This window comes from Vicia villosa, linkage group LG7 (assembly GCF_029867415.1).
Source record: "Vicia villosa cultivar HV-30 ecotype Madison, WI linkage group LG7, Vvil1.0, whole genome shotgun sequence".
In the NCBI taxonomy this organism is placed as follows: Eukaryota; Viridiplantae; Streptophyta; class Magnoliopsida; order Fabales; family Fabaceae; genus Vicia; species Vicia villosa.
The window spans coordinates 60655324-60681614 of record NC_081186.1 but is presented as its reverse complement, the minus strand read 5'-3'; the positions used below and the strand labels follow the sequence as shown (position 1 = coordinate 60681614).

Sequence of the window (26291 nt, the reverse complement as noted above, 5' to 3'; positions counted from 1 at the left end):
AACAAGAGACAATATGTGCTAATAACCACATTTTCAAAACTTGTTGGGTGTAAGAGTGAACTAGAAATACATGGTGTTACAGATCTGCTCGGAGAAATCGTGGTTGACATCGCTGGGAATTGCTGAGTAAGCTGCTGAGTCATGAGCTTGTTGAGTTATGCAAATCCATCCTGCATGCGTTCATTAACGCTGTTGTGCAGCTCACTAATTTTTCGCGCCAGGTTCTGGTTATCTTTCTCCATAGCAGATTTGAAGTTCCGATTGGCAAGAATTAGGTCATCTAGCCTTAGTTGGTGTGTTGAAGAGATTCATCGAGGTCTTTTGGGTTTGTGTTATCTTTCTTATGAGGCATTTGTTAGAACAAGATTGAGAAACTATGTTCCTAATTTGGTTTTGATGATAACAAGCATATATTTTGTGAGTAGCAATTTTATTACTAATGATTTCATTAAGTGTGCAGATATTATGCTATAAGCTTTATACGACAACATCAAAAGTAATGTACAAGAAAAAGAATTCAACAAGACAAGCCTCAAGAAATTAAAAGATACATGAATTCTCGTTACAACAAGAAGATCACATGAATAGAAGATCAGAAGTTTTGATAGAGTAACGCAGTGACATACAAAAAGCTATAACAACAAAGGCACATGTGGATAGGAAAAGAAAATACAATTTCAGCCTACCAAATTTCAAAAGCAAAGGAAAAGCCGTTACAAACATCATTATTAGCAAAACGGTTGCAACAAGATAATGGAACAACCCCCAAGGTTGATTGAAGAAGCAACCCACATGCAGCTTGTTGGAGAAAACAACAGTAAAAAGTAACACGCAAGCATTTTATATGCTCTCCAAAGATCAAGATAACTGATACATTCTAAAGGGGTACAAATAGAAGAAAGATTCAACAAGGAAAGTGTGGCTCAGAGAGATGTAGTGCTCAAAACTGAAATATCACTTAAAGTGATTTAAAGTTTAAACTGAAGCAATCTGAAACACCATCTTTGTAGATACTATTAAACTGTTGTCCTTAATCTGCTTGAAGAGAAGAATAGAAGATCAAAACTTGAAGCAACCTTGAATAAGAACTGTTGTTCTTAATCTGCTTGAAGAGAAGAATAGAATATCAAAACTAGAAGCAACCTTGAATAAGAACTGTTGTTCTTAATCTGCTTGAAGAGAAGAATAGAAGATCAAAACTAGAAGCAGCCTTGAATAAGAACTGTTGTTCTTAATATGCTTGAAGAGAAGGATAGTAGATCAAAACCAAAAGGCAACTCTGAATAGATACTATGTTCATAATCCGACTTTAAAGAAGAATTAAAGATGAAGATTAACTTGAAGAAGCTCTCAACAACTGAAGCTAATGTTCTTACTCTGCCTACTCATACCAAGCAAGGATCTCGTCAGAAGATGCAGACAAGAAGACTCCAACGAATATTCACCTAAACGTGATTACTTGTCATGTAATTTGTACTTAGAATATTTGCTTATTAAGAAGCACTGTATTGAAACCAATTTAATTTGGTGATGATGCCTCGAGCGACCAAGCAAAGTTCAGAAGCTTGAGAATACAATGATGGTGGTCATTGTGGAAATTCTCTTGGAGACCAAGTGAAGGTCAGAAGTCCAGGACTCAATGGATGTTATATCTGTGGATCAGATCACTGAACAGTCCATTGCAGTTAGTCACGAGCAGTTGGCTTGTGTAGTTTACTATATTGATGAATGTTATAGCCAGATGGGATCACTGAACGGTTCAGTCATCTAGGGGTTAGTCACTCGCGGGTAGCTTGTGCAGGGTTAGTCTCCGCAATTGGTTGTACAGGTTATTAGTCACGACGGATGATCGTGCAGATGTAATCAAGATTGGTTATAGTGGATTAAGACCTCTGTTGATAGGCAAATCACCCGAGAAAGGTGGACTGGAGGTAGCATTTTTCAGAAGGTGAACCAGGATGGAAATGAACGTGTCTTTTACTTTTTGTACAACTCATTTAACTCAGATCATTCACGCAAATGTATCCATAACTGTACTGAGACAAGTCAGAAGTTCTGATAATACAAAGAAGTTAAAATAAATATCTCATTGGTTATGCAAATCTATTCCAAGCATGCTTCCGCAACATTAAAGCATATCCAGAAGATGAGATACTAAGAGAAAGAAAAGAATTTAAAGAAAGGGAATTTTAATCTGATAAAGAACACAATTCAACCCTCCCCTTTCTTGTGTTTTTCTCCACCTTCCGCATTGAGGAAGATGATGAAAGCACCAATAATAGAGTTTTGGTTATGCAGCTACTACCTCTTAGGGTTTCATCATTAGACAAGAAAATAAAATTTAAACTATAAAAATTAAAGATAGATATGAATATGCTTATATATTACAACTCCAGCCAACATTATAAATATTAGGTTTACAAGAATAAAAGGCTATTGGGCCTAAGATACAAAAATTACTTAAAATAGTTTTGGGCCTAAGCCACTTGGAGGAAAACATAAATTGCCAAAATTAATAATAAGTTAATGGACTATGTGGTCCTTTATCCAAAGAGGCTTATTGATTTTTCGTTTGGGCCTTGTCTCACTTCCCAAGGCAATACACGAGAACCAACACATGTACATGTTGAACCCATACACCTCACAACACTAGGAGCCATGCACATGTTTTGTGGACAATTGGAATCTGTCTCACATTTAATTGCTGCTGTAATAAAAAAGAATACAATGATGTTAAAAAGTAAGACAAAATATTGTGCATGAATTAATGAATTAAAACGTTAAAAAGGAAATATAAAAGAATAAAATATGAATACCATTAACATTCATTGCAGCAAAAAATAGTGAGTAAAATAGAATTATAGCATAAACAAATTTGAAAATTGCAGCCATGTTATTTCTTATTTGGGTGTATAAGAGAATGAAATTTGATCACTATTTTATAATGTATACGACTTATATTCTACCAAAATAATTAAGAAATTGTTTTTTGCACGTATGAAGTTATAAAAAAACCTTTCCTAACATTAGAGTTTTAATTATGTATCTTTTAAATAAATCATTATGCTATTTTTGTCCTTTTAGCATACTGGGTAAGGAGGTCACTTGATTATATTATTTTAATTGTAAGAATTATAATTTTTTAATCAAAATTTTTGTGCTTTGTTAACCTTTCATTAAAGAAAACACATTACGTATAAATAAAAATATTATTGGATTGTGGTAAAGTTACATGTATGAATATTACACCAATGTATTGATGACATGTTTATGCACAAGTTGAATGTGATCAACTTTTGTTTTTTTGACAAATTTATTTGTTAATGTATATCAAATTTTATAATTGCATTTATTCTTGTTTTTTAACCTGAGAGTAGGGTTGGACAATAGATCGATTTAGATCGAAATCGGATTTAAAACTTAAATTTCATTTAAAATTTAAATCAGACTTAAATATTAATTTCATTTTTAAGGTCTAATTTCAACCAATAAAATTTTAGTTTTTGGTGAATTCAGTTAAATTTGTTTGGCAGATAAATCTAATGATTTTGGTCGATTTAATACTTATTGGTCTAAATTGATAAAAATAACCCATTTTTTATAATTACAACCAAACCATTTCAATGAATATATCCCATACTATAATCAACTATGCTATATGAAATCCAATAACTAGGCAACATAGCCTTTAACAATCATATTCAAAATATCATGTTAAAATTCGAAAAGATAACAATATCCAAAGAACCAAAACATGAGTTCAAATAAATCCCCAAGTGTTACATGACCAGAGCATTTGACTCTCTACCTAATCAAAAGTTAAACTGAAAGCTCCTCGGCTAAATCCTTGACAAGCTCACTACTCGTCAGAACCTGCACGATATCACAATGAACATTATTCAAACATAAGGGTGAGAATTCAAATCATTATAAATAAACATAATAATGGGAAATGTAAAACACAACAAGAATACATTTCAAGAATTCATCACTCTTCCCATAAACATGCATTCATATAAAATATATCAAGATTTACATGTTTAGCTCATTCGACAAAGTTCCATAATTCAAGTAATCATATCCAATTACCAAAATCAACAATTGTAATCCAATGATGAAATACAATCAAGTATACAATATCAAATCACAACACCCACATATATGCATATCAACCAAAATCATATCCACACAACCATATCACATAATCACACACAACAACAATTCACACTGACACGTGCGACTTAAGCATGACTCTATGCGATATGCATGTGGATCCCTCCTTTATCATTTCTGCCTCTCGAACTAGATAACCACCTCAAAGCCCCATACTCGTTAAGCTTTCAAACGTCATACTCGTTAGGTTTGGGATAAGCAAATAATCTCCACGAGATTACTCGACATTGCCTCTTTCAAAGACTCATGCTATTGTAAGTGTGCCACAAACAAGACTTATGCAAATAAGATGATTCTCAACCTCTTAAACTACATAATCACATCTTTTCTAACATTGCACCATATTACACAACATGACTTCAATACCAAACAATGCATCACTTAACACACATCAATCAATCACATGTATTCAAGCCTAGCATAACATGCATTGCATTATCATTATTCAATTCACATCTCAATACATACATATTTCAAATAATCATTCCCAACAAAACACATTCGAATAGCATATATTCAATCACACATATCATGAATATCACATCACATAACACATCCACTAATATTAGCCACAATTAATCAATCCATAACGCATACATACATAATTACATGTTATTCACATATTTAAATCATAATTAATTCATCAAGTGATAACTATTCCAACTCTATTATATAGATAATCACATTAGTTTCCTAACGTTTTGAACGACACTTAAAAGATTTTCGTCCTCGAAAATTTATCTCAAGCAAACAAATCGGGATAAGATTCTTTCATCTTTCTCTCAAGCTCCCACGTCACATTTCCTCTAGCCGGTCCACCCTAAACGATCTTAACTAGAATGATCTCTTTACCTTGGAATTGTTTCACCTCTCTATCTTCTATATGCAAAGGTAATGTCTCCACGGTAAAATTATCTCTAACCTCGACATCATCTAATTGGACAACATGCGAAGGATCCGCAATGTATCTCCTCAACTGAGACACATGAAACACATCATGAAGATTAGCAAGTGACGGCGGTAATGCAATCCGATATGCCACCTCACCTACTCTCTCGGTAATCTGATATGAACCTATGAAACGCGACGTTAACTTACGCGACTTCAAATCCCTACCAACAACCGTTACTTGAGTAATGCTCAAAAACACATGATCATCCTTCTCGAACTCAAGTGCTTTTCTCCTCTTATCATGGTAGCTCTTCTGACGAATCCGAGAATCCTTCATCTTCTCCCTGATAAACTTAATCTTATCAGTAGTCTCTTGAATGATCTCAGCTCCGACCACATCACTCTCTCCCGATTCATACCAACATAAAGGAGTCCCACACCTTCGACTATATAAAGCTTCAAACGGAGCCATACCAATACTAGAATGGAAACTGTTATTATACGTGAACTCAATCAACGGAAAATAACTATCCCAAACTCCTTCTTGTTCCAAAACACAAACCCTCAAAAAATCCTCAAGCGAATGAATCGTCCTCTCAGTCTGACCATCAGTTTGGGGATGATAAGCCGAACTCAAACGCAACTTAGTACCCAAAGCACTTTGCAAACCTTCCCAAAATCTAGAAGTAAACCTTGGATATCTATCTGAAACAATACTCAATGGAATACCATTCAAAATCACAATCTTCTCAATATACAACTTTGCAAGTCTCTCCATCGAATAATTCATCCTCATCAGAATAAATGTGAGCAAATTTCGTCAATCTATCCACAATAACCCAAATTGCTTCACAATTACTCGACGTTCTCGGCAAACCCGAAACAAAATCCATAGAAATACTATCCCATTTCCACTCGGGAATGGATAATGGTTGCATCAAACCAGATGGTTTCTGATGTTCAATCTCTGACTTCTGACAAATCAAACAAGAATACACAAATTCCGCTATATCTTTCTTCATACCTTGCCACCAAAATAACTTTCTCAAGTCTTGATACATTTTAGTAGCTCCAGGATGAATACTCAAACCACTTCGATGTCCTTCCTCAAGAATCCTCTTTCTCAAATCCGCAACATCGGGAATACAAACTCGGTCACGATATCTCATGTCACTATTCTCATCAATCCGAAAATCACCACCTTTTCCTTTGATTAATCAATGTCATTTTGTCAACCAATTTCAAGTCCAATTTCTAACCTTATCGAATCTCATCAAGAATACCACAAGTAAGCTTCAACATACCAAACTTAACACATGAAGAAGTCACTTCACAAACCAAACTCAACTCTCGAAATTGTTCCAACAATTCCAATTCTCGAATCATCAACATACACATATGCAATTATTTCCTACTCAATGCATCAGCTACAACATTTGCTTTTCCAGAATAGTAATTCAAACCAAAATCATAGTCTTTCAAGAATTCCAACCATCTTCTTTGCCTCATATTCAATTCTTTCCGATCAAACAAATACTTCAAACTCTTGTGGTCACTATACACATCGAATCTCAACCCAAACAAATAGTGCCTCTAATGTATCAAAACAAACACAACGACGACCAATTCTAAATCATGCGTCGGATAATTCCTCTCATGAATTTTAAGTTGCCTTGAAGTATAAGCTACTACTTGTCATTTCTGCATCAACACACCTCCTAAACCCATCAAAGAAGCATCACAATACACAACAAACGGTTCCAACGGATTCGGAAAAATCAAAATAGGAGCGGTTGTCAATCTTCTCTTAAGCTCTTGGAAATTAGCTTCACATTATTAAGTCCAAATAAAATCTTGATCCTTCCTAGTCAATTGCGTCAACGATAATGACAACTTAGAAAATCCCTCAATGAACTTCCAATAATAACCAGCCAAACCAAGGAATCTTCTAATCTCATAAACAAATTTTGGAGCTTCCCATTGAGATAGGATAGAGTTTTGAAACTCGTTAATGAAAGAAATGATGTTTTCGAGTTTCTTTTATGAAAGAAATGATTTTTTTCAAGTTTTTTATTTAGTGGAGAAATAAAGTTTTGTATATGAATGATGAATTTTGGAGGTAAAAGATGAAGTTCGTCTAGGGAAAAAGTGAATAAACGTAAGCCGTTATACATTTTAGAAAAATAAAACTGGATGACTTTTCAGCACAGTTGAAATTCCAAACTGTGAAAAATATGATTTATTTTTTATTTAATAATAAAGTAGGGAAGACACCACTTTTAACCACGTTGAATTCCAACTGTGGTGAAAAGTGATTTAAAAATAATTAAAAAACAAAACTGCTGATGTTGGGATTCAAGCCAATGATTAGGCACTACTTTTCACCATTGATGAAATTTCAACTGTGATAAAAGTAGTGACTTAAAAAAATAAATCAAAAATAAATATTTTGGTGTGGAGAATAAGATTATTTTAGTAAATACTCATCATCTTAAAAAGGAGTACTCTCTCCGTCTCATATTATAAGCAAAAATCACTTTTTCAGATTCATTGAATATTTAATGTATCTAGACTATAAATAATACAGATACATTAATTATTTAAGTTAATTTTACTGAGATATAAATAAAAATTTCTAAGAGGATGACACGGAGGAAATAATTATTTTTTCATTCTTCTTTTTAACTTTCAAATTTGGAACACAAAACCATTGCCCTCGGTTCCCGATGCACAGTGCAAGTATGATGACGTGGCAGGTCAATGGTGCTAGGAACCATGCTTATTGTAATGAGAAATCCACCTCAGCAGAAAGGACAGGTGGAAAAGAATGAGAATAAGACAAATGCTGCTAGGCAGCCACAAAATCCGGAAGTGGGGAGAGGAATAAGGACGCGTCGTCCTTCTTGTAAGCTGCAAGGGTTCACCCATTAACCCTAGTATTTATAGTATTGGGATTGAGACTGGGGGTGTGAATGATTTATCTGAGAATATTCTTCTCTCTTCTTCCTCACACTGAGATTTCTCTCCTTATCATTCCATTGCTTGTAATCATTTGATTCCTTCTAAGTTATACACTGGAAGTTGAATCTTGATATTAATAAAACAGTACCTTATTCCTCTGCATTTAATATTCTTCCAATACACTAGTGCTTTTCATTACATCATGTCTGATTTCGCTCACTTGAAGGAAATCCAAGAGGAAATCAAGAACGACGTTCAGTCACAGCTTCTCAAGTTTTTCGACGCCATGGATCTCAGAGACCGCGAACAAGCAAAAAGAATAAACTCCTTAGAAACAGACAATGACCAACGCCTTTCCAGAATCGAATCGGCAGTCGAATCTCTTTTGAAGAACGCAGCGGACTCACAACATGATGATAGGAACTCACGACCTCGACCTCCTTTTCAAACCAGAAACGTTAAGCTCGAATTTCCCAGATTCGATGGTTCCCATGCGATTGAATGGATCTTCAAAGCAGAGCAGTTCTTTGAATATTACAACATTCCAGATACGGAGCGTTTGACGATTGCGGCTGTTCATATGGATCAAAAAGTGGTGCCTTGGTATCAAATGATGCAACGTACAAACCCCTTTCAATCATGGCAAATATTTACCCGTGTTGTGGAGGTAGATTTTGGCCCTTCTTGCTATGAATGTCCTCGTGCTACGTTATTTAAGCTGACTCAAAAAGCTACGGTTGCTGAGTATTATCTGGAATTTACATCTTTGGCAAATCGCGTTTATGGTGTTAGTACTGAAGCATTACTTGACTGTTTTGTTAGTGGCTTACAACAGGAATTGCAAAGAGAAGTTTTAGCTCAAACACCAACTTGCATTCAAAGAGCCGTTGCTTTGGCCAAAATTTTTGAAGAAAAATGCAAACCTGTTCCCAAACACCAACTCAACAACTCAAATACCAAACTTAACACATTTCAAAACCCAAACCCTATCAGAACCACTACACCTCCCTTATTACCTACTCCAAATGCCAAACCCTCGAGTTTCCAGCCTAAAAACCAAAATGTCAAAAGAATGAGTTCTGCTGAGATGCAAATTAGAAGGGAGAAAGGGTTATGCTATACTTGTGATGAGAAGTGGTCATTTAGCCATAAATGCCCTAATAGAACTATGATGATATTACAAGTAGAAGATGCTGCAAGATACTTTGAAGAAGGCAGCGACACCCAACTGACTGCAGTGGAGGATAAACAATTAGAATTGCATTTGTCTTTTAATGCCTTGAAAGGAGCAACAGGTATTGGAACTATTAAGTTTACAGGACATATTGGTAATCTACCTATTCAAATCTTAGTGGATGGGGGTAGTTCAGACAATTTTCTCCAACCTCGAATTGCCCAATTCTTGAAAATGGAGATAGCTCCTGCACCTTTCTTTAAAGTTTTGGTAGGTAATGGTAATTCCCTAAGTCCAGAGGGGTCTATTCCTGAACTGTGTGTAGCTGTCCAAAATCATGACATCAAGATTCCTGTGTATTTATTGCCTATTGTGGGAGCGGATTTGATATTAGGAGCCACTTGGCTAGCTACATTGGGGCCACATGTAGCAGACTATCAGTCATTATCCATTAAATTTTTTGATAAAGGTGAGTTTGTGACATTACAAGGAGAAAAAAGTCAGAGCCCACAACAAGCACAGTTACATCACATGAGGAGATTATACCATACTGATGCGATTGAAGCTTGTTTTTAATTCAGCAAACGGATCATTTCAATGAAACAGACTGTTGGTTAGAGCTACCCCAAACCATGGAACCAGATCTAGTAATTTTGCTGAACAGGTTCAAAGAGGTTTTTCAGAAACCTACAGGGTTACCACCTCCACGAGCTCAGAACCATACGATTCCATTGATGCCAGGCAACGGTCCAGTCAAAGTACGACCTTACAGGTACCCACAGAGCCAGAAAGAACAGATTGAATCCATGATACGAGAGATGCTCACCGAAGGTATTATCCAACCAAGTAGCAGTCCATTTTCTTCACCAATTGTTTTGGTTAAAAAGAAAGACGGGACTTGGAGGTTTTGTACAGATTATAGAGCTCTCAATGCAATTACTGTGAAAGACTCTTTTCCTATGCCCACTGTGGATGAACTTTTGGATGAGTTATTTGGTGCTAAGTGGTTTTCAAAACTCGATTTGCGATCAGGTTATCATCAAATCTTGGTTGAGCCTAGTGATCGACACAAAACCGCTTTTAGAACACATCAGGGACATTATGAATGGCTAGTTATGCCTTTTGGCTTAACTAATGCCCCTGCCTCCTTTCAATGTCTCATGAATCAAATATTTCAGCCATTCTTGAGAAAGTCGGTATTGGTTTTTTTTTATGATATACTGGTGTATAGCCCTTCATTTGCTGCTCACATCCAACATTTAGAAATAGTTTTGCAGATTTTACAACAAAATTGTTTGTTTGTTAAACTCTCCAAATGTTCCTTTGGCATGATGGAAGTGGATTATTTAGGCCACACAGTTTCTGGCACAAGCGTGGCTATGGACAAAGACAAGATCCACACGGTTTTACAGTGGCCACAACCTAGTAACGTCAAACAACTCAGAAGGTTCCTTGGATTGACGGGATATTATCGCAGATTCATTAAGGGTTATGCCACAATTGCTTCTCCTCTTACGGACTTGCTGAAGAAAGAGGGTTTCAAGTGGACGACATTGGCTACTGAGGCTTTTGATAAATTGAAACTTGCTATTACTACTGCGCCTGTTCTGGCTCTACCGCAATTTTCCATACCTTTCACCATTGAGACCAATGCATCGGGTAGTGGGCGCTGTGTTAAGCCAGCTTGGGCATCCAATTGCGTTTTTCTCGAAAAAGATGGTACCACGGATGCAGAAACAATCAGCTTATACAAGGGAATTATTTGCTATCACAGAGGCAATTGCCAAATTTCGACACTATTTATTGGGGCATAAATTCATCATACGTACGGATCAAAAGAGTTTGAAGAGTTTGATGGACCAATCACTACAAACTCCTGAACAACAAGCTTGGTTACACAAATTCATTGGCTATGATTTCACAATTGAATACAAGCCTGGCAAAGAAAATGTAGCAGCGGATGCACTGTCCAGAGTTTGCTTGATGGCATGGTCCAAACCTGAAGTAGCACTCTTGGCTGAATTACGCAGCAGTACAACTCATGACAGTAAATTGCAGGCTCAACTTCACAATTCTGACACTATACAGGGACACAAATTCAACATGAAAGATGGTTTGATGTATTGGCAAGACAGAATCGTGGTTCCGGATGATCCTCAATTGCGTTCCAAATTGTTACTTGAGTTTCACTCTTCTCCTGTGGGTGGACATGCAGGAATTGCACGCACTATGGCTCGAATTTCAGCTCAATTCTTCTGGAAGAATATGCAACAGGATATCAAAAATTTTGTCCAAAACTGCCTCATTTGTCAGCAGGCCAAACACGATACTAGAGCTCCCGCGGGTTTGCTGCAACCATTGCCCATACCAAATCAAGTGTGGGAAGATGTGGCAATGGACTTTATCACCGGGTTACCCCCTTCACATGGATACACAGTCATCATGGTTGTCATTGACAGGCTGACGAAGTACAGTCATTTCAGCCCTCTAAAAACTGATTACAATAGCAAGACGGTAGCTGAAGCTTTTATGCGCATCGTAGTTAAGTTACATGGGATACCGAAATCAATTGTTTCAGATAGGGATAAAGTGTTTATGAGCAAATTTTGGAAGGATCTGTTTCAATTACAAGGCACTACATTGGCAATGTCTTCCGCATATCACCCTCAAACGGATGGCCAATCCGAGGCTCTCAACAAATGTGTTGAGATGTATTTGCGATGTTTCACATTTCAAAATCCTAAGTCCTGGTTTAGAGCGCTTGATTGGACGGAATATTGGTACAATAAAACTTTTCACACTAGCTTGGGCATGACTCCCTTCCAAGCATTATATGGCAGACCACCTCCTACTATAAGCCGTTACTGTCATTCCCCAACTGATGCTGTGAGTGTTCAACAGCAATTAATGGACAGAGATCGATTGCTCGCACAATTGAAACTCAATCTGAAACGTGCCCAACAAGTTATGAAGACTCAAGCTGATAAACACCGACGAGATGTGCAATTTGCAGCGGGGGAGCAAGTATTGGTGAAGTTACAACCCTATCGGCAAAATTCTGTGGCCTTGAGAAAAAATCAGAAATTTGGAATGCGTTATTTTAGCCCTTTTACTATTAGTGAGAAAATAGGACAAGTGGCTTACAAACTGTTGCTACCTTCTGAGGCGCGTATTCATCCGGTGTTTCACGTATCTCAATTGAAACCGTTCAAAGGATTGCATACTGAGCCATACCTTCCTTTGCCTTTGACAACACATGAATTGGGACCTATCTTACAGCCTGCCGCAGTAATTCAACAGAGGACCATCATGCGACATAATCAAACCGTTTCGCAAGTGCTGATTCAATGAGATGGTTTGAGCATGGACGAGGCAACATGGGAAGATGTTCATGAGATGGCTGAACAATATCCTAACTTCAACCTTGAGGACAAGGTTGATTTTAAAGGGGAAGGTATTGTAATGAGAAATCCACCTCAGCAGAAAGGACAGGTGGAAAAGAATGAGAATAAGACAAATGCTGCTAGGCAGCCACAAAATCCGGAAGTGGGGAGAGGAATGAGGACGCGTCGTCCTTCTTGCAAGCTGCAAGGGTTCACCCATTAACCCTAGTATTTATAGTATTGGGATTGAGACTGAGGGTGTGAATGATTTGTCTGAGAATATTCTTCTCTCTTCTTCCTCACACTGAGATTTCTCTCCTTATCATTCCATTGCTTGTAATCATTTGATTCCTTCTAAGTTATACACTGGAAGTTGAATCTTGATATTAATAAAACAGTACCTTATTCCTCTGCATTTAATATTCTTCCATTACACTTACGTGGAAAGTAAAAAGCGAATTTAGAAAACCAAACGGATCGTTTTAACTATTTCCTACTCCAGAGCCAAACGCGGGCTCTCGCGCGTTAATATAAATTCTGCGTCACCATGGCGCGTAACCGCATTTGAACTTTACTCTGAACTGAATCGTCTTCGCAGAGCAATAACAGAATAGGGCGAGGAAGAAGATAAAAGCTTAAACTCTACACTCAGATTTCTAGGGTTTCATTTCTCGTTTTCGGTTTCGATCTTCGCAATGAAGAAGCTAGCATTTCCAATCTCCACAAGCCTCGACAAATTCAAATCGCTGTACGGCACCACACCGGGAACTGCGAAGCCGTTATCATCGCTCTCCGCGCGTCAAACTTCCGATTCCGTTTCATCGGGAAGTTTCGCGAATCTGAAGCTAACCGCAGGTTTTGCACCGATTCCGCTTTGATTTCCTTCTTTTCTTTCTCTTATTGATTTTAATCAGAAGTTTCGATTGTAATGGTCTGGTTTTTTCATTTGCAGAGAAATTGGTGAAAGAGCAAGCATCGGTGAAGACTGATCTTGATATTGCGGTATGAATATGATATGATTCTAATTTGTGATTGTGCGTGTGTTTTAAGATGTTGAATGCTTGAATGGTGAAATGTATGATGCTTAGGGTTTCGTTTGGCTGTTATATTGAACGATTATTACTTTTTTTCTGTTTATGTGAAGAATACTAAGCTAAAGAAATCTCTGGAGCATATCCGTGCATTAGAAGAAAAATTGCAGAATGCGTTCAATGATAATGCGAAGCTCAAAGTGAAGCAGAAGGAAGATGAGAAGCTATGGAAAGGACTTGAATCGAAATTCTCATCGACTAAGACTCTGTGCGATCAACTTACGGAGACTCTACAACAGTTGGCTGCTATAGTTCAGGATGGTATGACAATTTAATCTCTCTGTTTGTTTGTTTTTGCTTTTTAATTTTGATTTTTCTTAGCTTTTCCTTTGTAATTTGTCAAATTTATGTATGCATCTTGTCATAGCTGAGAAAGATAAGGAAATATTGGAAAATAAACTCTCAGCAAGTTCAGAAGCTCTTGAGAGTTTGAACAAACAGATGGATGGTTTGTCTTTGAAGCTAGATTCTACACAGGAAACAATAAAATCTCGTAAGTTCTTTTTATTACTATTAAACTTTAGTCAAAAAGTTGATTTGAAAAGTTGTTTGGTTTGATTTGTTTTTGAGGTTCTAATTTCAAATGTAAAATATGTTTTTATCCAATGTTTTAAAAAACGGCCTTGACAAAACAATAACGGAACATGCCGATACCATTTTTATAGTAAAAATTAAAAAAACAAATTATGGTTAATGTGACGACGCAAAACCTGTACCGACCGAAATCGTGAAAGCCTTTACGCGACCGCAACTGTTATTTAAATCCTTGTTTTTATCCTTATGACAGGTGATAATGAGCTAGAGAAGCTAAAGTTCTCTGCAGAAGAAAGGGAGAAGTTTCACAGCGATGAAAAGTGCAGAGCTACCAATGTTATACAAGAGAAGGGTGAGAGTTAAATTGCAAATTACTAATCCTAAGAATTTATATGGCATGTATTGAATAATTAATGAATGATATAGTTAAACAGTGTCTGGTGAGGGTTGTCTTAAACAGACTGTTTTGGTCAAGTATTTTTATAAGTTTTTTTTATTTGTGTGTGTGTGTGTGTGTGTGTGTGTGTGTGTTGTGTGTGTATAAGGGATTTATGAATGAATGATCTTTTGGTTCCCCAGGGTCCTAAATTTGGTTTTATTGTGTATATTATATATCTTGTTAACAGGTCATATTTTGAAAAGGGAAAGGTGCAGATAGTCAATCATGTTTTCTTTGGTTTTCATTGTTGATATTTTATTATCTTATGTAGTATTTATTCTTTAGTGAGTCTGGTTTTATGGTATGGATACTGCTTCTTATATGATGAGCAATCTAAGGTTTCATTTTGGAACACTCGTGGAAGTTGGCATAAGGTAGTGTTAGTCATTCCTATGTCTTGATTTCAAACCCAGAAGACATTTATATGAGTTGGCATGTTAGTTAAATATTTTCTGTCATACTTATGCAGGGTAAAAATACAGAAATAGTCTTTATAATAGAGCCTGTAATTTGTATCACGTGGTCCTTTATGTTTAACCTTTGTAACGATTTGGTCATTTTTATTGTTTTTGTTTCGAAACAGTCTATAAGTCACAAACATATATTAAATGTAGTCCTTTAAGTTAAATATTTGTAACATGAAGGTCCTTTAATTTATTACTGTGTTATTTGAAACAAGAAAAAACAAAAAATAACCAAATCTTAACAAAGGCCAAACATTAAGGACCGTGGAAAGCATGAATAACATTTCAAATTATTTGGTCTCTATTTTGTATTTTCCTGCTTCCCCTCATAAATCCTTATAACTTCATCATAGTGAATATCCATAATCTTCAACTTGCTACTAATTTTTTGGTTGTTTTATGGAATGCTCATTTGTTTGCAGATACCATGATAAAGAGTTTAGAAGACATGTTAACTTCTAGTAGATTGGATACAGAGACTTTGAACTCAAAGTTGGGAGAGCTTCACCTTCAACTAAAAGTCAAAGATGAAGAAATTACACACCACATAGCCTGTCAACAGAAATTGGATAAAGAAAAAAGTGATCTTCAATTATGCAATGCTGATCTCAATGAAAAGCTTGACAAGTCACTTCAGGAAATCAAAAACCTTGAAGAATCACTTCAGTCGATGGCTACAAATTTGTTGAATTTAGACAAAGAAAGCTTGAACCTTGTGAGCAAGTTTAACGAAATGAACTCTCTCTATACTTCTTGCTTCACGTTGGTCCAGCATGAAAGAGATACTTTCTCGAAGCATGCTCGAAACCAGTATGATGAGCTTCATAATAAGTTCTTGATCTTGTCATCCGAAAAAGATGGAATTCATATGATAAATCAAGAGCTAAGCAATAGTTTGAATGATCTTCGCAAAGTCCAAGAGTCTGCTTTAGCACAGTATACAGAGGATTGTCGATTATCTGCCGAGAAAATTCAGCGTTTGGAGTTAGAAGTGGAAGATTCAATCTCAAAGAAGGAAGAAGCAGAAGTAACTATTTCCAAATTAGAGGAGAAAGCTGAAATTCTGTTAGAGAGTGTTAGATCATCGGAGAACCAACTGGTATTACTGTTAATCTGCTTTATTTAACAGCCTATCAACATACATTGTGTTCCTTATCAGGATATCTATTGCTTTGCAGCAAGGTTTACTACTCAAAATTTCAGCTTTAGAGACTGAAAGCAAAGAAAATATGGAAAGAATGCAGGCAGACATCTTGAAGAAGTCAGAGGAAATTGATACTCTGCAAAAGGAGAGGATGAAAGTAGAGGAACATGCAGACTCTTTTGACAAAGAAGTCATACAGCTACATAAAGTCTTAGAGGAAAAAGAACAATGCATTTTGCACCATAAGGAACAGGAAAAAAAGCTGGAAGATCAGATCACAGAGGTTTTGAAGCTAAAATATTGTGCATGCTGCAATTTCCTCACTGGTGTTTGTATAATATTTATGTTTTTTTTATGGCTTTGCAGAACCGGTCGTTATTAACTGCTGCTGAAAGTAAACTCGCAGAAGCTAGAAATCAATATGATCAAATGGTAGAAAACAAGAAGTTGGAATTGTCAAAGCATTTAAAAGAAATATCTCAGAGAAATGATCAGGTGTTGCATATAACTGGTTATCGATCATAGGTGCTTGATTTATTATGCAATAACTTCTCATAACATGTATTTGAACAGGCTATTAATGACATTAAAAGGAAGTATGAGCTAGAGAAAATGGAAATTGTCAACATGGAAAAACACAAGGTTTGATCAGATATATTAGTCATTGCAGCACTTACTCTCCATTGACACATTTCTGACCAATTTGAACCATCAGGCTGACAAAGCTATCGCAGAAATTGAGGGAAGGCGTGACCAAAAATTTGCAGAATGTAAAGAAGAATCAAGGCAGCAGTTGATGCACATTCAGGAGGAACATACTAAGCTGGTATGTAATAAAAAATATAGAATTAAAATTATTGACTTAGAAATGTTTTGGTGTTTTATCTTCTGTTTCATCGGGATTATAGGTTGTCTTTATGCAAATAATTGGTTCAAATAACCCCTATTTCCATAAACAATTCAATTACTTTGTAATTAGTACTTACACTATTCAAGTAATAATGTAATTTGATCCAAGTGCACTGAGTTTGTGTATTACTCTTTTTGGGGGTGGTTATGTACCTCAATATGTGATGTGACAATGCTATTGTGTCACTACTACTTTCTTTGTATGAGATTTCCTTGACATAATGTCCAACAACCATATCCAAACACCAGGTAAGCTTATTTCCTGCCCAATCTACAGGTTACTCGTATGCAGGAGGAACATGATAAGAGGCAACTACGCCTGCAAGCTGAACACGTTGAACAATTAAAGCGCACCCAACTGCAGGCTGAAAATGAACTAAGAGAGGTGGAGGACACACACAAACTCTCAACATAAGATCCGAGCTATGATTTGTATACAATTTTACTTCATCTGCTGATAGCCTAATACCTTGATTACATGTAGAAAACAACGTTTATGAGGAAGGACCATGAAGCTCAGATTAAATCATTAAGGTGTGAACTTGAAGATGAGTGTCGGAAGCTGGAAGAGGAATTGCATCTCCAGAAATCCAAAGTATGGAGTACGTGATATGATAAATTAATCTCATTACATTTGTGATATATATTTTTTTAGCAATATTTGCAGGAAGACAGGCAAAAGGCTTTGCTGCAGCTGCAATGGCAAGTGATGAGTGACAAGCCAAAAGAAGACCAAGAAGTTAATTCAAAACAGGTTGATTTGTGTAACCAATCTTTCTGTGTTTGTTTCCATTTGTTGATTTACATGTTGCGATACGAATATATTATGTTCTTTAGATCATTGGTATATATCTTATAAGATATATGTCTGCTGCAACCCAAAAATAGCACTGAAGCTAACCTGAAGATTCAAATTAATCACGCAGTTATATTTTGAAGTAAATTTCCATACTGTGGAGCTATTTTAACTATGTTTAACTTGAGGGAATATATTATTTCAATAATTTCATAGGATCAATAAAAGTCATTTTGTATTATATTCACATAAGATCCCCACTGTCTGCGGGGATAATCTGTCTGACTCAAAGACTCTAGGGAATATTAGAAGTACCTATAGTTTAATGTATTAGAATTGAGAATGAATTGGGGAAATGAGAAGAGTTAGTTTGTTCAATTTAACCTAAAAATGCTTAAATTTTCTTTATATTTTTTATAAACAATCCTATCAACTGTGAACTTATTTGCTTAGCATGGTGATGTAAATAAGAATGCACTGCTTCATATTTATGTTCCTTAGGGTTATCTTGTCACTTATAGGCATAATATGGTTTCTTATAGAATGGCTATTTTGTAATGACAACTTATTAGCATGCTATTAGATAGATTTGGTTGGTAAAACTTTTGCAGCTATTTTGAAATTTAAGTTGAAAGAATTTTAACGGTGACTTTGCCTATAGAAGAGCATAGGTTAACAACAGAGTTCTCTCCCAAAGCTTCATATTGGAGCAGAAATAATGTTTTCTTATAATGATATATCTAGCTTCATATTGGAGCAGAAATAATGTTTTCTTATAATGATATATCTAGCTTCATATTGGAGCAGAAATAATGTTTTCTTATAATGATAATAGATATTGGTTTCGTTATCATTTGTGTATTTCTGTTGTTATATAATGGTATTTTCCATTCTAATCATATAGTGTTTTAAGTTCTGAAGTATTAAGATGGCTACTACAGAAAGTAACAGACCATGCTACTAAGACTTTGTTTAGAAAAACTAGAGTAATTTATTCAACAACGAATAAGGTAATTGATAGTAGATCAACTAAGTTTTTGCAAAAAGTTAATGGCTGAAAAACTAGTTGATTGGATTTGAAGTATTGAGAACATATGCATATTTCGTATATGATCATTCTAATACAATGATCACTTTTAATTCTTATTTCAAGCTATATATTATATATAAATTCAAATATTATTTTATTATAATTTTATCCTTTTTAAATATTTATATCCAATGAAATATTATTATCATTTTTTTTTATATAATTGAAATAAGTTCATATAATTATCTTTGTAATATGTTTTGGTACATAAAATATGTTCTCTGTTCTGGTAAAAAAAAGTTCTCATTTATTTTTTATCTTAATTATGTATCTGGATAATGAAATTACTCCTTAAACATATATTTTTCAATTACATGAATTTTTAAAATTTATAATTTAAAGACTAGAGGGATAAGGAGGAATTTAATTAAAACATTATGAATCAAAACTAGGTAAAAATAATCTATAAGTTATAAGTTTAAATGCTATTACCGATAACAATTGAAAAACACATGATCTAGAAATATAAGCTTGTTTACCAAACACAACTACTTTGTCAATCAAACTTAAAGTTTGTTGAAATGGCATAGCGAAAAAAGCTTTTGTGGTTGCCTTCATATAAAGTTGTAGCAATGTTTTTTCTCTTTCTGATTTCATATGTAATCCTTAAAATTTTTCCTTTGAACATAAGTTATGATTTATTAAAAGATCAAAGAGCCTTAATAATTTCCTGTCTGTAATTGAAAGGTTTAGCCATAGTATTTTTTCTGATCATTAAAAGATCACCATTGAGGATGAGTTATGAGTTATTAAAATATTTAATCGGTCTTCAGTGGGAGTTATATAGAACATATATAAATATTATGACAATATGGGAGATAGGTGTTAGAATACATTAGTAGGAGTTGAATTTGTTCAAATTTAACTAACCTTTCTATTCAATGAATCATGAACAAATTTGCAAAATGAACATGTTTTTTTGTTCATGTAATAGGAATACTCTGTCTCATCGATTAAGAGAAGGAGTCCTTTTGGTGGGAAAGTGAGTCAGCGTGAAATAGTAAGAGTTGTTAACTAGAAGAAGTTTTATTTTCTTATTCAATAATATGTTATTATGTTCTCTCCAAGTGATCTTAATTGTTTGGTTTTATCTCCTCGTCATAGGAATCTCCTTACTTAGAAGAAACAGAAGCACCAGTGCCTAAGTTGTTGAAGAAAGTGGAGAATGTAAAAGCAGGAAACGCAGGAGGCATTCCTAAGCATCATAGAAAGGTGAATTACTTTTCTATGAACTCATGGCCAACAGGCGGGGCCCTTATTATATTGAAGTAATACAAAACAAGTATAAATTGATCAAAGTTTTAGGCCTTTAATTGGTTGTCTGAAATCATATTTAATAACTGCCTTTGCTCCTATACTCAATGAGCAGGTAACTCGCCGCGAATATGAAGTTGAGACTTCTAACGGAAGAACAATTACAAAGAAAAGGAAAACAAGAAGTACTGTCTTGTTTGAGGCATGTATCTGTTTCTCTCTATATATGCAATTAACCCTAAAGATTAACACATGAACTACATTTCACACCAGATGGCTTGACTTCCAAGTGCAGAATTCTTATATGCCTGAAATTATTGAACTTCCTCTCTTTATCAGGATCCAAGAAAACAAAAGATAAATACACCAAAAACAAATACCCCTAGAACCGTTGTTAAGGTAATTAACTCTGCTGAAATTTTCCTTTTAATTGGCATGTCATTTATTGATTGGTTTTAGCATTATTGTTTTAGCATATCAAGATGCACAGTTCTAACAAATTTGGATGAACTATAAGAGGATAATTTTTTTTATCATGTCAAACAACAATAATTTCTTTTTCATTTTCTTTACTACACTATGCTGGTGCTACCATAGATGATGATGGTTAAGAGCATATATTATCTTATTAGTTTATAGATTTTGTTTAATTTAATCCAATATTTTTTTTAATTTAAGTATTTTCCTCTTTGGTTATTGAGTTTGTAAACTATTTTCTTTGAAAATGTAAGATTCGTGACATGTTATATTAGAATCCGATGCTGCTTTCAAATTATTCGAAGTCTAATATTTTACCAATATATATATATATATATATATATATATATATATATATATATATATATATATATATATATATATATATATATATATATATATATATATATATATATATATATATATATATATATATATATATATATATATATATATATATATATATATATATATATATATATATATATATATATATATATATATATATATATATATATATATATATATATATATAGGTAAAATATTAGACTTCCCCCTGCTTTCAAATTATTCGTGTAATGCTGTTGACATAGTATACTTAAAAGCAAAAAGAAAAGAAATAGTTTGTATGAAAGTTATTTCCCCCTTTTTCCTACAAGACTTTAGGATAAACCAAGTCAGATAGAATATTAATCTTTGTACATACTTTGTATAAGGTAACAAATACATGCTCTTGCATTTGTTATGTTGTTCTTGGTGTGCAGTAGTGTGGATATATTTTTTACATTTCATTGATGCAGAGTATGAGGGCTGAAGGCCATCCCCGTCCTACAACTATCGGTGATTTGTTTTCAGAAGGGTCTCTAAATCCATATGCAGATGATCCTTATGCATTTGATTAAAGGTATTTATAATCTATAAATATAACCCTGAATTTTATTTCCTTTGAAATAAGATGCTTGCTCCTACTAAAAGCCATAATATAATTACTGAAGCCCTTTCATCACTTCCTAATTTTGTCTTAGTGATACAAAGTTCTAACTATTTACTTAAAATAAAGATATGAAGTTCAACAAATACTGAATAATAATTTTTTTTTGAAAATTCTTCAACTTCTCTGACTTTCTCAGCCACACCCTTTGCCAGGGAATAAGCTTGTAGTTAAATAGTTTAAATCTAAACCAGTGGATATTTGATGACACGTCTTCTGAACTATATATTTTCTATGGCTATGTTCTTGAACAACCACAGGAGAGGTGCCCAATTATTTTGAAAGCCTGAATTTTTCGCAGCTTGTTTTTTCATGTTACATTATGATAAAGATGAAAAGTATATTACTAATTGATGGCAAGAACTATTTCAGATGAAAAATACCCGCAAAACCTAGAGCAAAGCTCCAGACTCAGCAACTTTTGTGCCCATCAACAAAATTCCCATTACTGATTCCTCCCACTTGACTCTTATATTTTCTTTTCAGTTTTATTCCTCCTCAATTTTCACTTTTTTACACACCAGCTTTTAGTTTCATTTGCAGTTTCTGTTGAGTTCTTTTTTTATCCCTGAAATATGCATCTCTCCCTGAATATGCATCACCACATGCCTAAAATTCAGCCATGTTCTCAGGATGAAGTCTTAAAATTTGGAAGTATCTTCTCATACAGTGATTATAGTCTCTTTTATGGTTTGTCCTTGTCAACGATTAGCTTATTTAGGCGTTTTCTTCCCCTATTCTACAGTATTTCGAGTAATCAATTCTTTCAAATGTCATTCCACACCTTTGGCTTCCACTACCATCCCCTGAGAGCCACATGCCTGAATTTCAATCATGTTATCTTAGGGCATTTTCAAAGCATCTTCTCATATAATGTCTTCTATGGACTGTCCTTCTCAATGGATAAATGATTTGGTGTTTTCTGCCCCTATTTGCAATAGTTTCCGTGTGGGTAGATCCTTTACAAAACCATATTTCTACACAACCCTCTTGAGAGATATGAGAAAATGGATGAACTCTAGAAGTAGCAGGAAACATGAGCTTATAAGCTACTGGACCAATTCTTTCTATCATTTGATTAAGTCCATACAGTAGTACACCAAGTCAAATACTCCCTCCTGTCAATCTAGTCCCTTGTTACAGACTCCGCGCTTATTTTTCCCAGAAGATATTGGATAATGGTTAGTCTTGGCAGCTTTCTAATTACTTGATAAGTGGTACTGTGGTAGTGTTGAATATGTTTATGACTCCTATCAATTTAGAAATAGGTTAATTTTAGACCATATAAAATGCGAGTACTTTATACGGGACTGGTGAGTGGTGATGAATAAAATATACTTTTTTTGGTTAAATATAGTGAATAAATTTCTAAAATATTTATAGGAATCGAAATTAGTATATTTTCCCATTGGATTCTTGTTTTTGCTCCTCCCACTCCATCCTATCTCCACAAATAACTAAATAATAACTCAGATTCAGGTTGTCTGCAATCAAAATATACTCCAATCACTTTAATCAGCATGCCTCAATTGTTGGATCAAGATTGGACAATTTAAATTCCTACATTACTGAATTAGATTTCAATTACAAACTTAGAATATGAATCGTACAGTCTTACCGATGGCTGAGTTATACTACTGAAAGTAATGACCGAATGGTGTTTTTACTCCATCTAATCCAAATTTTTAAGTTTTAATCCCTCCTCTCATTCGTTTGTAAGATTTTAAGTATGCTGAATTGTTCATATCTGGAAATTTAGCCAATACACTGTTCCTTAAAGTCTTTCTCAAGGTTCTTAGAAATAGTCTTTCCATCTCTGTCCCTATTTCCTTGGATGATTGCTTTATCTCGTTATGATTTTCTGTATTAGGCATGGACTGCTGTTTTATTAACTGTCATAGTGACATAATTTATGGAAGAGCAGTTTTACTGAATTGAAAAATAACCAGGCTGAGTGGAAACTATGAAGTTGTCATCATAATTCTGAGGATTGTTGATAGATGTCATCAAATTTTACTGAACGTTTTTAAATCTCAATTTGTGAAAATGGCTCTGATTGGATTGGATTTCAAATTAAAACTTGCGTTAATTGCAGAAATGATAGGAAAGTGTTTCAAAAAAGTTGGCCATTCTTTGTTTACGTCAAGGACTCCAAATTTCACCTGGATGAGTGGTTAATCGGAAAATTGTCTCAGGATTTTGTAGGACTAATTTTTATTTCCTCCTCTGAATAAGTACATCTGACAGGCAACTGCTATCCTTGGTCAAATGGGATAATTTCATGAATTTCGCATCCTTTATTTGGTGTATAAACTAATTGAAATTTAGAACTTCCTTTTATACACACTCACACAACTCATCTCTTACTATTACTAACCCCTTCTTTCTATATATTTTTGAATGCTTGTACATGTTCATGTGATTCTTACTGCAGTGCTGAGAGTGAAATATCTTTAGTTTGTGGCAATAAAGTGATTAATCTTTGGCTTCTTGATGGTTTCTTATAGTGCCCTATTTTTTATACTAATGGGTTTGATCTGAACATGGAATGGAGATTAAAATTCCATATCTGTTGGTTTTGATCTACAGCTGCTACCGACAGAATGGCAGACTATTGGTCTACAGAAGGGATCTGACTAATGCTAGTTCCCCGTGTAATTTGTCAATACACAACTGTTTGCTTGGTTGCAGTACATACCAGTTCTTTGCTGGTGAGCTTGTAAAATAATAAAAGGTCCCATGAGTTTTTTTTTTTCATAATATGGACATACCTCTAAATTTCAATCACTCTGTTCGTAAATATTTCTTTTAAAGGAACTAAAAAGATGCACTATATCCCTTGCTATTATGATGTGATAGGTACAATTTGAAACAAAATATCAAAGTGTATTTTCCAGACACTTGCATGTCTTATTATTTTTTATTTTTTTATGGTTGAACGTTCTGCGGTAAATATTTTGCTTTCCACTTTGTACATCGGGGATGAATGAACATTTTGTTGATTAAACACAAATGATATTTAGACACCAAATTCGACATCAAATACTTTGTTGACATAGGGTATCAGGTTTAATGTAAAAGTAACAGCGGTGTTGATTAAAGCAAAACAGTTATTCGATGACAAACTTCCTACTTAGTGTTTTGTTGGGTATAGGATCCAACACTCAATAATTTGATGGTTATTGGTACCCAAGTTTTATAAGGGAAGCAACAAAATTTTATTTATATTTTTACTGAACAACGATACAGTTTTTCATCACATGTAATTGGTTAGCAAGGATCAACTAACGCTATAAATTCTGTCAGTATTAAGATTAACTAAGAACGTGACTCCAGGTTCAGTGAATTGCATGAAACTTGGTGGACGCTAGAGCACAATAAATATTTAATTCCACCTAGAGTAAGAGCCAATGTTCCACCCAAAGTGACAAGAAAATTAATAACTACGACCATCAAGAGACTAAGATTTTGTTTAGAAAAAATTTAATGATAGAAGATGAGAATATAGTTGATATTGTACTTGTAATTTTGTAAGAATTAAGTTGGTTTGAAAAACAATGACAACTAATTTTGATGATAATAAAGTACAATAATTTTATTGCATTTGATTGTGCAAATATAAACGTTATAGTATATCAAACAGTGTCTATGGTATATAGCATTTGCCTCTAATAAACTTCGACTCTGATAGATGTCCTATTAACTATTGTCTATATATGATAAACAGGACGTCGGTACCCATTCAAAACACATTTCCATTGAGAAACACTCATTAGATTTTGACTTTCATAAGAGTATATACTTGCAAATATTTTAAGAACATTGGTTGTCAATCATTCATATGATCTATATGTTCTTCAGTCACTCTGATTGATTCAGTATAATATTATCATGAGCAAATACAATAAAGCTTGAGAAAATATGTTTGGCGCACAAAATGACAAGTTTAAAAAGGTCTTATTCACATATTTTCAATAGTAATAAGTTGTAAGCGATATCTGAGATATTAATGTGAGAAAGAATAAAAACCTTCCGATTTAAAAAAGAAAATTTGAAATTAAATTATTGTTTTCGTTAAATCATGTGCTATTAGGAGGAAAGAGAAATCATTAATCAAATTCTAAAAATATTATTTAATCACAACCATTAAAAATAAATCTAATTGTTGTTATTAAATTCTCACATTCTATTATAACTCATTCATTCTCATTTGATATGTTTTATATACACTCGCGGAACCACTGTATGATTGAGAAAGGTCATGGTCAACCATCATATTTTTTGAACATAAAATTTATATACTACCAGACTTATAGTTGGTACCTTGTACTTTAATTCAAGAATTTGAATATAGATAATAATACAAGCAGGTAACGTGTGTGGTCTGGTTTGTCAATGAAAATGTAGTGTATACGTTTTTTTTTAATAGGCAATGACATTAAAAAAGGAGTATAAGGGGTACTCCAAACCGAAAACAAGGCGGAAAATTTCTACCACTTAAAACAAGAAAGTGGAAGAAT

The 26291-nt window shown here is 34.3% G+C and overlaps 1 protein-coding gene and 1 long non-coding RNA gene across 2 annotated transcripts; one reads left to right on the top strand and one right to left on the bottom strand.

The window, feature by feature from the left end:
* Window positions 1–2340: 2340 nt before the first annotated feature.
* Window positions 2341–3064, bottom strand: LOC131617277 (uncharacterized). The gene is made up of 2 exons (XR_009288522.1): window positions 2817–3064; window positions 2341–2707 (listed from the first exon to the last, which is right to left on the bottom strand). It is a non-coding gene; the product is annotated as an uncharacterized LOC131617277 (long non-coding RNA).
* Window positions 3065–12878: 9814 nt separating this feature from the next.
* On the top strand, window positions 12879–24662 carry LOC131620631 (synaptonemal complex protein 2-like). The gene is made up of 18 exons (XM_058891762.1): window positions 12879–13437; window positions 13535–13584; window positions 13727–13934; window positions 14041–14166; window positions 14461–14559; window positions 15533–16209; window positions 16289–16537; window positions 16621–16749; window positions 16828–16896; window positions 16970–17080; window positions 17441–17548; window positions 17648–17758; window positions 17831–17917; window positions 19984–20049; window positions 20154–20261; window positions 20419–20505; window positions 20643–20702; window positions 21581–24662. Exons 1-18 carry the CDS (start codon window positions 13278–13280, stop codon window positions 21680–21682), a joined length of 2607 nt encoding a protein of 868 aa, XP_058747745.1. The 5' UTR covers window positions 12879–13277; the 3' UTR covers window positions 21683–24662.
* Window positions 24663–26291: the final 1629 nt, after the last annotated feature.